The sequence below is a fragment of the Triticum aestivum genome, chromosome 5B (genome assembly GCF_018294505.1).
Source record: "Triticum aestivum cultivar Chinese Spring chromosome 5B, IWGSC CS RefSeq v2.1, whole genome shotgun sequence".
Classification (NCBI taxonomy): domain Eukaryota; kingdom Viridiplantae; phylum Streptophyta; class Magnoliopsida; order Poales; family Poaceae; genus Triticum; species Triticum aestivum.
The window spans coordinates 298,735,573-298,748,403 of record NC_057807.1 but is presented as its reverse complement, the minus strand read 5'-3'; the positions used below and the strand labels follow the sequence as shown (position 1 = coordinate 298,748,403).

Genomic DNA, 12,831 nt, shown 5'->3' with positions numbered 1-12,831 from the left:
GGCCGGTGTGGAGCGAGATGCAATCTTCATCAACTTCTCCGGCGTGACACGGCATCGACACTTGGTCGCCGCGAGGAACGCCTTCAAGCGACACATTATCATTGACACGCCGTTGCGACGCCATCACCGACACTTCATCGCCAAGTTCTTTATCAACGTGGTCTTCATACCATCATCGTCAACACACCGCCACCACCTTGTTCACAAGATGGACACCTAGTGTCCTCTGACAGACTTTTCTGCAAGACACGACCTCGATGATGGCAATGACCGCGTCACGACGATGGCATCGACCGCGTCATCCATGACAGCACGACTGCGTCGACACGACGTCACTTTGATGATGACCCTACACGGCCACACGGTTCTGGCAAAACCGATGTGTGCTCGATGGGCTTCCTCTCGTCTTGGAAAAACCGGTGGACTCATCGCCAACAGCACCCTGTGACATCCGCAAGGTGCATCGTCCACGTCTGCAGTTCCGTCATAGCGCATTTCTTTGCGCCTCCAGGCTTTGTGCGGCTTCATCATCCACGACGACCACACCATCAACTGCGACTACCTCGACCACGGCTACATCACCATGATCGCCTACCTCGACATTGACATTAATGGCTACGTCCACAACAACATATCGGCAACAACTCCAGTCAACAGCATCCGCGTCGTCACCAGCGTTCACGCCACTCCCGCTGTGACTGCGGGAGGGAAGAGAGGAGAGACAAGGAAGGCACCAGAAGGGGACGCAGTCACCGCCCTAGGTGCCGACCCATCAGAGACGCAGTTGATGATGGCGCAGCGGAGAAGACGATGAAAGCACAAGATTTCAAATTCAGTCATACTCGTCCGCTTCACTCCCGCTACGACTGAGGGGGGGTGTTAGAATATAAACGTGTTTAGTTAGAGATAAGGATAGATGGAGATGGAATTAGTTTTAATATACTATGACTTGTCTTGTACTCCAAGTCTCACCGCACGTTGTACTCTTGTACTCTATATATACCCCTACGAGGATCAGATCAATAATACAACAGTATTGCCATCCTATATTTTCTACAAAGCTCAAGTCCAATGTACATGGAAATTTGACGCATTGACGAATTCATGGTGGTGGAGAATATTCGCCAAGGTGGAGTTTGTTAGAGTTGTGTCGAATATTGTGTACAATGTAGGTTACAGTTGGACTTGTAGTCTATTGTGCTTAGATAGGATATAGAGTCGTGTTCAAGTAGGACACTTGTATTCTAGGCCTCTCATATATAGCGAGGGTAAACACACGATGTAACTCTATGCCAACATAATAGCACAGGAACGCGGGGGAAGCCAGCGGCACATGCCGGCATCCAGGACGACCGAGTGCGGTATTGTAGCGGTGTCATGGCGAGGAGCGTCCATAGTCAGGCCCCGGAATGTAGCCATATCTGTGAACCTCGTTAACAAACTCGGTGTCGTGCTCGTGTGATTGCTTGGTCCTCGAATGATCGAAGATGGCCTCGGATTTATTCTAACATATATATTTTGTTGTTGATGGTATTACCACCGAGGCAATGGCAATGCATAATGGACTGGAATTTGCTAACTCGCTAGGTTTCCATCGGGCAGAGGCGGAATCAGGCTCCCTACAAGTGATCACTTCTGTGGAATCAGACTCCCCACAGGTGATCAACTTTTGTATTGGCCAATCAAGACTACCTACAAGATCACTTTTGTGGAATCAGACTCCCTACGGCCTTGTTCGGTTAAGCCACTCCTCAAGTGGATTGGAGTGGAATGGAGAGGATTTGGGGAAAATTTGAACTAGATAGGATTTAATCCCTGCCAATCCCTGCCAATCCCTCTCATTTTTCATGGAACCGAACAAGGCCTACAGGTGATCAACTTTTGTATTGGCCAATGAAGACTACCTACAAGTGATCACTTCTGTGGAATCAGACTTCCTACGGGTGATCAACTTTTGTATTGGCCAATCAAGACTACCTACAAGTGATCACTTCTGTGGAACCAGACTCCCTACAGATGATCAACTTTTGTATTGGCCAATCAAGACTATCTATAAGTGATCACTTGTGTGGAATCCGACTCCCCACAGGTGATCAACTTTTGTATTGCCCAATCAAGATGGTGGGACGCAGCAGATGCTGCAGCGATCTTTGCAGAAGTTTAGACTTAGCTTCAATGATTGGGAACGTCTCTTGTAAACATTGTTTTTGTTCAGCTAATCAAGCAATGTGCTAGCTAATTTCAATTACTGTAATAAGAACTCGTTTAGTTGGACTGACGAACTCGATTACTGTAACAAGCACATTGTCTTGTCAACAAGATTGTGAATGATGTAATGTTGTTTTGATATTAATAAAGCTTGTGGGTGATGTAATGTTGTTCTGATATTAATAAAGCTGACGGCCTTTCCTGTAGAAAAAAGTGAGAAACATGGTCCGTCGTTTTGCAACCTAAAAAAAATATGAAGTTCCTATTTCAACACTTTCCTCGAAACAACAGAGGGATACTTGCTTGGTTCCAGATCAACGAAGTGAAAGATCGGTACAGACAAATTTCAAATTTCATTTCGTCTGTCTAAACTGAGAACAAACTTCAGAGAGAAATTTAAGTCCACGGAGAAAGAAGACTGCAAAGTGGTTAGGAAGGGACACAAATTGCTGGTTCGTCTGTACATTGTTCAAAAGCACAAAACATTACCATCAAGATGTTCATGGAAAGAATTTGTGTATGCTCTGGTCGTGGTTAAAAGAGCACATGATTTCACGCTCTCCTGACGCTCTTCCCATACTCTTTCCTGATCTCCCACAGCTGCTCCCCGACCTCCTTCATCGTCGGACGGTCCTCCCGCGTGGGAGCGGCGCACTGGAACGCCAAACTCAGAAGCTTCTCCAACACCTCCTCGTCCACGCGATCTTCCAGCAGCGGGTCCAGTATCTCTCTCATGTTGCCTTCATTGAATTTCTTGAAAGTCTATGGAAAATACAGAGTTAAATGAAATACCCATCATCTTTCTCATGTTGGGGACACACAAAAAATGAAATGTCAACCTACTTTTTCATTGCAAGTGAGTTTTGCTAGAGATCTGCTGCTATGATATTACATGTACTACCTCCGTCTGGGTTTATTGGTCCCCTTCGTATTTTGTGTCGAATTTTGACCGTAGATTTGACTAACACAGTATATATTGTATGTCACAACTTATATTGTCGGATTCATATTCAAAAGAGGTTTCCAATGATACTACTTTTTTGGTATATAACTTATTTTTTGGTAGTTAAATCAAAGGTCAAACTTTAACCCAAAATACAAGGCTAATAAACCCAGACGGAGGTAGTATATTTTAAACTGGGCACAAAGTTCTGAACGGATAAGATTAGGTCAATAACAGCATGACATCTCTGTAATAGTAATACACCTTTCACGAATATTGTCTACTAATATGTCAAAACAGTTATAAAAATATAATTGTATAGATATTGACTGAAATAAACCAATTAACATCATTTACACGCGGTAAGTCTAAATAACTCTGTGTATGGTACTGGTCTAGTTTTTAAGGTTTGGGTAGACATTCCAAGATGACATTCTGAAGGGAATGATAAGAGTACTAACAAACCATACTTTTATCATTACTAGAACTGATAGTCATGCATTGGAAATGAAAGAAAAAGTCATCTGACATACCCATCTGATAGTAATCCTCTCTTCAGCGGCCCGCTTCAGCTCTACAGGTCGACGGGCAGAAATAATTTCTACAAGAAGTATGCCAAAAGAGAAGACATCACTTTTAGGAGTGAGCTGGTACGTTCTTAGGTACTCAGGGTCCAGGTAGCCAGCAGTTCCTTTCACTTTTGTGGAGATGTGTGTCTTCTCTGTGTCACTAGGGCCACTTCTAGCAAACCCGAAGTCCGACACCTTGGCCCGGTAGCTGTCTGTCAGAAGTATGTTTGATGACTTCACATCGCGATGGATTATTGTCTTCTCTGTTCACATTATAGAAGTTCTCAGTCCCTCAAACATTATTTCCAATAACAAATTCCATCAAAACAAGTTTCCGAAATTGCCATAGCTAAATAGCTAACAAAAATAACACTGCCATATGCCAGAAAAAATGGGTCTGTCTATATCTCATCTAGATGTAAGATAATATCTCACATCTAAATATGACATCATCATTTTTTGTGTGGCAAAAAAAAAAGAATCGCTAACCTCGCTCACGTAGCTTTTTAATTTTTTTTGAGAATCACTCATGTGAAGGGGAGCCTTGGCGCAGTGGTAAAGCTGCTGCCTTGTGACCATGAGGTCACGGGTTCAAGTCCTGGAAACAGCCTCTTGCAGAAATGTAGGGAAAGGCTGCGTACAATAGACCCAAAGTGGTCGGACCCTTCCCCAGACCCTGCGCAAGCGGGAGCTACATGCACTCCCTGCGCAAGCGGGAGCTACATGCACTGGGGCTGCCCCTTTAATCACTCATGTAGCTAACGTCCAGCCCATCCCTAACGTGGCTCACGATTCCCACTTGGGCTGCTCGAAGAAAAATAATGATCGTGAAGATAACAATCGGTTGTACCTTGCATCACACTAACCTTAAGAAAAAGCACAAAAAGCCTGTACGTCCCAAAAAAGCATCTACTTGGGCATTATTATTTTTTTCTTTTCAAATGATGAAAGCGCTTTCAGGTAAAAAGCTTACATTTTTCAAGTAAATATTTTAATAAAACTTGATGAATTTAAATATTATGCACTGCTTTGAAAAATGTCCTCAAACTTGGCGGGTACAAAAAATGTTCACGAGCTTGAAAAATGTTTGCGACTATAAAAAATGAAAATCTGAAAAAAAAATACTCATGAGTTCCAAAAATATTTGTGATTTCAATAAAAAATCGCGCATTCAAAATTTGCTTGTGGATTCAAAAAATTGGTCGTGAATTTGGAGCCCAGTTGTGAGTCACATATGATCGACTTGCAACTGAGGTGAAATTTTAATTGAGGTGGCACCAAAAAACTACAAAGCCTAGCTGTAAGTTGATGGTGGAGTTGCAACTTGGGCAACAACAAAAATTCGAACCCGGTTGTGAGTAGAGAGTGGACTTGCGACTGAGTGTGAACAAAAAGAAGGTCAAGCCATGTTGCAAGTCGAAGGCGAGCTTGCAATTAGGTGCGAATAAAAAAGGTCGGTCCCAGTTGCGAGCCGAGGGTAGGCTTGCAACTGAGGCAACAACAACTATAGTCCTAGATGCGAGTTATGGGTGGGCTTGCAACTGGGGTGAGAACAAACTACAAGCCTGGTTGCGAGTCGAGGGTGGAGTTGCAACTGGGATGACAAACACACTATATGCCTAGTTACGAGTCGCGGGTGGGCTTGCAACTTGGATCAAAACAAACTACGGGCTCAGTTGCGAGTCGAGGGTGGATTTGCAACTAAGGCAACTATAGCTACAAGCCCCAATTGTGAGCCGATGGTGCACTTGCAACTTGGGGAACTACAACTACAAGCCCAGTTGCGAGTCGAGGGTGGACTTGCAACCGGGACACCTACAACTTAGGGCCCAGTTGTGTGTCGAACATGGACTTACAACAAGGGTGAAACAACACAAGTCTAATTCCGAGTCGAATGTGAACTTGCAACTATGACAACTATGAAACTACGAGCCCCGATGCGAGTCAAGGGTCAACATGCAACTAGGATGGAATAAACTACGTGTCCAGTTGCGAGTCAAGGGTGAACTTGCAACTAGAATAAAAAAACAAAGGTCGAGTTGCGAGTCAAGGGTGTTGCAACTAGGATGAAATGCACTACGGTCCTAGTTGTGAGTCAAGGGCGTACTTGCAACTCGGACAACTACACAAAACTACGGTACCATTTGCATGTCGGGGGTGGACTTGCGATTGAGACAAGAACAAAATACAAGCCCAGTTACGACTTAGAGCGTGTAGTTGCAACTGGGATGAAAAGAAAACAGTGCTTAGTTGTGTGTCGAGGTGGACTTGCAACTAGGACAACCTACAATCCCATTTTCGAGTCGATGATGCAAATGCAACTTGGACAACTACAAACCTAGTTGCAAGTCAAGGGTAGACTTGCAACTGGGATGAAATAAACTATGGTGCCAATTGCAAGTCAAGGGTGGACTTGCAACTGTGATGAAAAAAAACAAAGGCTCTAGTTGCGAGTCGAGTGGTGGGCTTGCAACTCGGACAACTACACCAACCCATGGACAACTGGGATAACAACAAAACTATGGCCCTATTGCGAGTTGAGGGTGGACTTGCAACTGGGACAACTATAAAACTACGAGCCCAGTTGCGAGTCAAGGGTGGACTTGCAACTGAAATAAAACAAATTATAAGCCTAGTTGCGAGTCAAGGATAGACTTACAACTTCAAAAACAACACAAAATTACGATATCATTTGCGAGACAAGGGTGAACTTGCAACTGGCATAATAAAAACTACAAGACCAGTTGCGAGTCGAGTGTAGATCTACAACCGGGATGAAAACAGAACACATACCCTGTTGCAAGTCAAGCGTGGACTTGCAACTGGGACAACTATGAGGCCATTTGCGTGTCGAGGATGGACTTGTAATTAGGATAACTACGAGCCCAATTGTGAGTCAAGGGTCGACTTGCAACTAAGATGAAACAATCTATGAACCTAGTTGCGACTCGAGGATAGACTTGCAACGGGAACAACTACACAAAACTTCGATATGAGTTGCGAGTTGAGGGTGGACTTGCAACTTGAACAAGTAAACAAAACTATAATACGAGTTGCGAGTTTAGATAGACTTGCAACTGGGACAACAACAAAACCTATAGGCCTAGTTGTAAGTCTGGGGCGAACTTGCAACTGTGACAACTATGAACTATGAGCCCAGTTGTGAATCAAGGGTGAACTTGCAACCGGGATGAAACAAACTATATGCTTAGTTGCGAGTCAAGGGCGGACTTGCAACTAGGACAACTACACAAAACAACGATATTCTTTTCGAGTTGAGGGTGAACTTGCAACTAGGACAATAGCAAACTACAAGCCCAGTTGCGAGTCGAGTATGGACTTGCAATTAGGATGAAAAACAAAACACATACCCAGTTGTGAGTCAAGTTTGAACTTGCAACTGGGACAAGTACGAATCCATTTACAAGTTGAGGGTCGACTACAATTTCTCCACCACGCCACAAAAAAGGTAGAGCAAAAAAAGAACAAAAACGAAATGGGCCATGCCTCCCAAATGACAACATGTATGCGCCCATGTGAAAAGAAACGCGAGAACAGGCCGACACAAAACAAAATGGGACAAGAGGATGGACAACAAAAAAGAACGAGCTGACACGGACGCACATGATCGAATTTATGCGAACATTAAACAAATCAGATGATTATAAACTTAGATGAGACATCAATAAATCTCATCTAGATGAGATTTAGCAAATGCGAAAGAAAACAATCTGCGTGCGCTCTCTGCAACTAAACAACAAAATAAACAAAACAAGGAATACAAAGATAGGTGACCCTCCACAAAAATGATACAGCCCACAAAATAAAGCCAATACACAAAAATATAAAAATATAAAAACGACCTGCTAAAAAATCATATCGGGCCTCACTGCTTCATAAAGGACGAACAAAAAACACGACAACAAGCGCAACTCAAAAGCACGTAAGCACGTATATCTAACAGTATATGAGTTAGATGGAACACTGTTAACTTTTATCTAGATGAGAATTAGCAAAACCAATCTGAAACGGGACCCCTAGATCGCGTCGTAAAACGGTCCAAAACAAAACGCAGACACAAGCAGGTCGTCAAGTAGACACCAGATGCACAACGTGATACGGGATGCGGCGACAAAATTATCCGCGATCAAGATCTGCAGGACATTTAAACCAAATAGACGACAGTGTGATTTTTTCATGAAATAAAAAAAATAAAAAAATAAATGGAAAAGGAAAAAAAATATAAAATATAAATAAAAGACAAAAACAAGAAACTAAAATATTTCATAATTTGGAACAAATAATGAAACAGGAAAAAGAAGAAAAAAAGAAACTACAAAAAGAAAAAATGCAGCAGCCCATATAGACTGCAGCCCATAATAAGAAGAACCTATACGAGCCAGCTACCTGAAACGGGACAAGCAAACAATGTACGGAGAGAAACAAAGAACCGCGTGAGCGCACATTTTAAAAGGAATACGAATCGTAAAGTTTTTCATCAAAAGGCTTAGGAGTTAGATGTGAGATAACTATTTCACATCTAGAAGTGAAATAGCAAACTCGAAAAAAAAATTGCTTAACCTAATTCATTTATATCATTCACTAAGTTCATAATGTTGAATCTAACGTATTTAAGTTGCAGCGCATCAATACCCATGGAATAAGCATGTAGATTGTCTACCTGCATATAGATGGAGATAAGTGAGTGCATGAGCAACATCAATCGCAATTTCTAGGCGTTGATTAAAATCCAGGGTTCTGCCATGTTGGCCTGCAGAATTGTATACATATAAGTATATAACAGTTGAAGCTTAACCAAACAGCAAGGGCAGGAAATGCTATTTACCATCGAGATGTTCTCTCAAAGTGCCATTTGGAACATACTCAGTGATAATAATACGCTCATTTCCTTTATCAGTATAACCCAGTAATCTCACCAAATTCCGGTGGTCAATCTTAGCAAGCAGTTCTACTTCATTGCTGAACTCGTCACTGGGACCCGCAAACTGATCCTGTAATAAATAATAGAGCCAATTATGCGTCGCTAGCAGAGAACCAAAGAACTAAAATCACAGTTTCCACCTGAAGAAGTGCTCCTAGTAACTGTATAAGTTGTGCCGCATTTCATCCAAAAGAAAATCTTAATTGAGCAAATATAATGAACACATACGCAACCAAGACAGTTTGATGAAGTATCAATAATAACAGCAAAATATAAGAAACAATAGCATGCCACTACCTTTTTAGCTCTCTTGACTGCAACAACCTGGCCATCTGACAATACAGCCCTGTAGACAGTCCCAAATCCTCCTTCACCCAATTTAAATGAATGTGAGAAATTCTGAGTCGCCCTGAGAATCTGCTGGACACTTAAGTCAACAGATCCAACTCGAGCAATATGTGGAGACGGTGCGAATCTAGATGGGCTTGGAGGTATTCGATGTGGAGTTGGTGGGATCTTCTCGGATGATGTGCTTACGTCGAAGGATGAAAGAGAATCAACTGTAAAGAAACATTTGATTGTTTAGAGAAGAATGCAACAAAGGTTAACAGTGGACCGCAATGGACACTGTCATAAAACATTGATCCTACAAACCATTTAACAGTCGGAGGCGCATTTCAGAACTGAGATAGTTCACGCAATATGAAAGTATTCAAATGATTCCCAAAGTGGTTAACTATAAATTTGTAAATACTCTGTTGTGGTTCTTCCAGGGAACATTTTAGTCCAATAAACCTATTCATTGCTTATTGATTCATATCAGGTAGATGGATATAGATTAATATGGTCAACATACGTGAAAAATGCAGCGCATTAACTCTGCCAATGATCTGTGTGCAATGAGATGAAAGGACATCTAAACTGAACCAGTAAGATGAGCATCGCACGAGAAGAGCTATATAATATTGAACCAACATTACGCAATGAAAGATTATTAAACTTGACATAGGTATAACATTTTATAATCTTAACAGAATCATTTCCTCATAAGTTCACACGGCGGGTGTGGAAATGGTATGGCTGACCTACTACGGAAATGGACACCGTAGTTGGGAGAAGCTGGGCTGGTATCTAACAGGTAGATTAAAAGTTTGCAAATATTAAAGTTGATGGTCTGTTTGCCATCTTACTTCCTCTTCACTGAACCTAAGTTGCTGGCATGTGGGGTCATCTGCTCACACTCTCCACTATCTTGTGTCATTGTGTGGGCTCTCTTTTTACGCGTTATGGTCAGGTTTACGGTTTTCTATTTCTGCATTGCCACTTTTTCTGATGTTCAGTCTTTTTTTTCGCATCCGTTTTGTATGAATATAGACGTTTCACATGATTGGATATACTAATATCACTTTTGTAGCAACACACAGGCGTCCAACTAATAACTAAAAAAATGTGTGATTTGAGGGTGGTGGTGTGAACATCACCCAATATCAACATCTTTGTAACCAAACTCTCATGCATGCATTATTATTGACCAAGCATACCCAGTATAGTGCTTGAACAAGATAGACTTTTTAAAAACGATTATCCCAAATTAGCCTACTCCAATTTGAGTCCAGACAACTACTAATATTTTGGTGTATTTACTTTTGATCCCACTACAAGGATGACAGCAAGAATTGGCTTTTCCCAAATATCAACGGACAATAACACATTTGTTATAAAAGGAAAAAAGGACAATAACACATGATGTATTGACTCACCAGCATTGCGCTGAATGGATGTAGTATTGTGTCTTCTTCCTTCTTTTCTTTCGGCATGAAAACATGGGAGCATGAGACCACAGCATATGAGAAGCACACCTGGCACAGCCAACAGAGGATCCTCTTTTTCGGAAGAACCATTGGCATCATGTTTATTTTCGTGTAGACCCGTGTTCCCACATGGGTCATCTTCAGCTTTTGCGCCATTCTCTGACGACTGCTTCAAAAGCCTCCTTGGTATGTTTGGAGTTGAAGTTACTACATTTCATAACAAAGCATGTGTGTAAACAGAACTTAAAAAATATACAAGTAACTAGAATACCTATGAGGAATTAGGTAATGATTTATTTATAGAGGAAATAGGCACTCATTCGAGCTGAAGATGACAAGAATCTGAGTGGTGGGTCTGTACACCCACGGCTCACATTAACGGATATAGTCAGTCTATGGCATAGAATAGAAGTGGCATTCCCATAGAACCGACGTCTACACCCAAACTAAAGAATAATAGTAGGATGCATGAATGCTAGTGTTACACAAAGTACCAACAACAGCTTCGATCAGTACAATTCATGTGTTGTAAACAGAATCAGTCAGTACAATGTATGTGTTGTAAACAGAATCATACCTCAAAATTCAGATATATGGTACTTAGGTTGTGTTTGGTATTGTAGTGCATTATGATAATCCTATTTGTCTTGACCAGCTTTTTGCCGATTTTATCAATTGTATAACCTCTTTTTCCCTATTGTTGTGCCGATCTTTTCATACATGATAAATTTATAATATAGGTTCAGCACAGCACAATCCAGCAACCGCAGTCAAGCATTTTGAGTCGAATATAAAACAAATTCAGGTACAGCAACTAATATTTGGCTAGACTTGACCAGTCACTTTGTCCATTTTCAGTTCAAAAATTCATTACTACTCGGTGCATGCCAGGACATGCACCGGGTCATCAAATGACCAAAGTTCCATATATACTTGCCAATTCAAGCTCTTATACAAACATAAACATATTGAACAAACTGCGGACACAGCTGAAGCTAGAAACCTAGAAGCCACTCACCATAGCTAGATTGACTCCCATCATCGCTGCAGTAGCGCATCCACGCACCCCTCCAGGATTGCGACCGCTCATCGCACCTGAGGCAACCACTCCCAAAGTAGGACCGGAGCCTGTCGCAGCCTTCAGCACGGTCCTTCACCAAAACCCCATTGATGGACAGGTTTTGAAGGCCGTCAGAGGTCTCCAAGATGGAAACTTGATCGTTTCCACAGGTCCACAGGAGGGTTGGCTCGGAACCGGAATCCAAAGCCAGAGAAGAGCAGAGAAGGGAGAGCAGAGCGAGCAGGGGAGCCAGAGGAGACATCGACACAACGAACTGGACCGTAAAATTCACAAGTATCTCATCCCCGAGACGAGCATGTACTACCTAGAAATGGGGATACAAGAGTGGCGCGACGAAGTTTTGCATCCCCCTTCTCCTCTAGCTCAACGAGGACATTTTTTTTGCCTCCAAGAAGACAAAATGAAGTCAAGGCTATAACTCGTGAGCAAGGGGACACAACTACAAGTGAATCGGGCTACTCCGCGGCGGATGAACTAGACGCCAAGAAAGGGCAACAAATCATGGAAGACCTAGGAGTAGAAACTTGACCGAATTGGAGCGAGCGCCCCAGCACAAAAACAACAAGACAAGCAAATCTAATCTGGGCTGAGCAGGAAGCAGAACGCCGACTAATCTGGCTACTTTACCACTCGAGGATCGGAGCTGTGGGGATCAATCGAGCGAGCGACTGGGTGTTGCTCAGATCGGGAGAAAGGAAGGAGAGAAGGAAAGTGCGGAGCAGTTGGGGGGGCAGACGGAAAAGAAGAAAGGAAATATCTTTGCAGCTCCCTACTCAGCTGAGCTGAAGCGAAGCCTGCCCGAAGAAGGTGGGAAGAGTTGGAGGGTCAAGGCAGAGACCGGAGAGACGGGGTGGGGTGGGAACCGGCGGCGCCGGTAACTTCCGGGTGGCAACGTCACCGGCTGCTGGCAGGTGCGGACCGGGGTGGGGAGTGCATATCAGGTGATACGGGAGCGAAAATGCTCCCATGATACGATGTGATCTTGGCCATGGGATTTTACATCCAACGGTGAGCCCAGGAGCCCCAGAACATTCTCAAAAGAGTCCTTTTGGAAGCCTAGAATCGCGTCCTGATCCGCATCCCCAGATGTTGACCGTTCGATGTGAGATCCAACGGACAAGATCACTTCGTATCATGGGAGCATTTTAGCTCCGGTATCACCAGATATTTTCCCCCGGGGTGTGAAACTTCTAGCAGGTGACAGCGTCACTGGCTGTTGAGCCGGGTGAAAAGAAGGGCGATGCTAGGCGCCGGCGCACCGGCCGAAAGTTTCGGCC

At 43.0% G+C, this 12,831-nt stretch overlaps 1 protein-coding gene across 1 annotated transcript; it reads right to left on the bottom strand.

The window, feature by feature from the left end:
* Window positions 1-2,542: 2,542 nt before the first annotated feature.
* LOC123111504 (calmodulin-binding receptor-like cytoplasmic kinase 3) lies at window positions 2,543-12,531 on the bottom strand. Its single transcript, XM_044532310.1, has 7 exons — window positions 11,492-12,531; window positions 10,423-10,680; window positions 8,960-9,222; window positions 8,567-8,732; window positions 8,402-8,491; window positions 3,685-3,983; window positions 2,543-2,970 (listed from the first exon to the last, which is right to left on the bottom strand). The coding sequence occupies exons 1-7, from the start codon at window positions 11,793-11,795 to the stop codon at window positions 2,761-2,763; spliced, it is 1,590 nt and encodes a 529-aa protein (XP_044388245.1). The 5' UTR covers window positions 11,796-12,531; the 3' UTR covers window positions 2,543-2,760.
* Window positions 12,532-12,831: the final 300 nt, after the last annotated feature.

Coding starts and splice junctions, on each gene's coding strand:
- LOC123111504 (XM_044532310.1), bottom strand. CDS start 11,795: ATGTCTCCTCTGGCTCCCCTGCTCGCTCTGCTCTCCCTTCTCTGCTCT. Junction 3,984..8,401: donor TTATCTCCATCTATATGCAG/GTAGACAATCTA, acceptor TAATGTGAACAG/AGAAGACAATAATCCATCGC. Junction 2,971..3,684: donor AGAGGATTACTATCAGATGG/GTATGTCAGATG, acceptor TATTTTCCATAG/ACTTTCAAGAAATTCAATGA.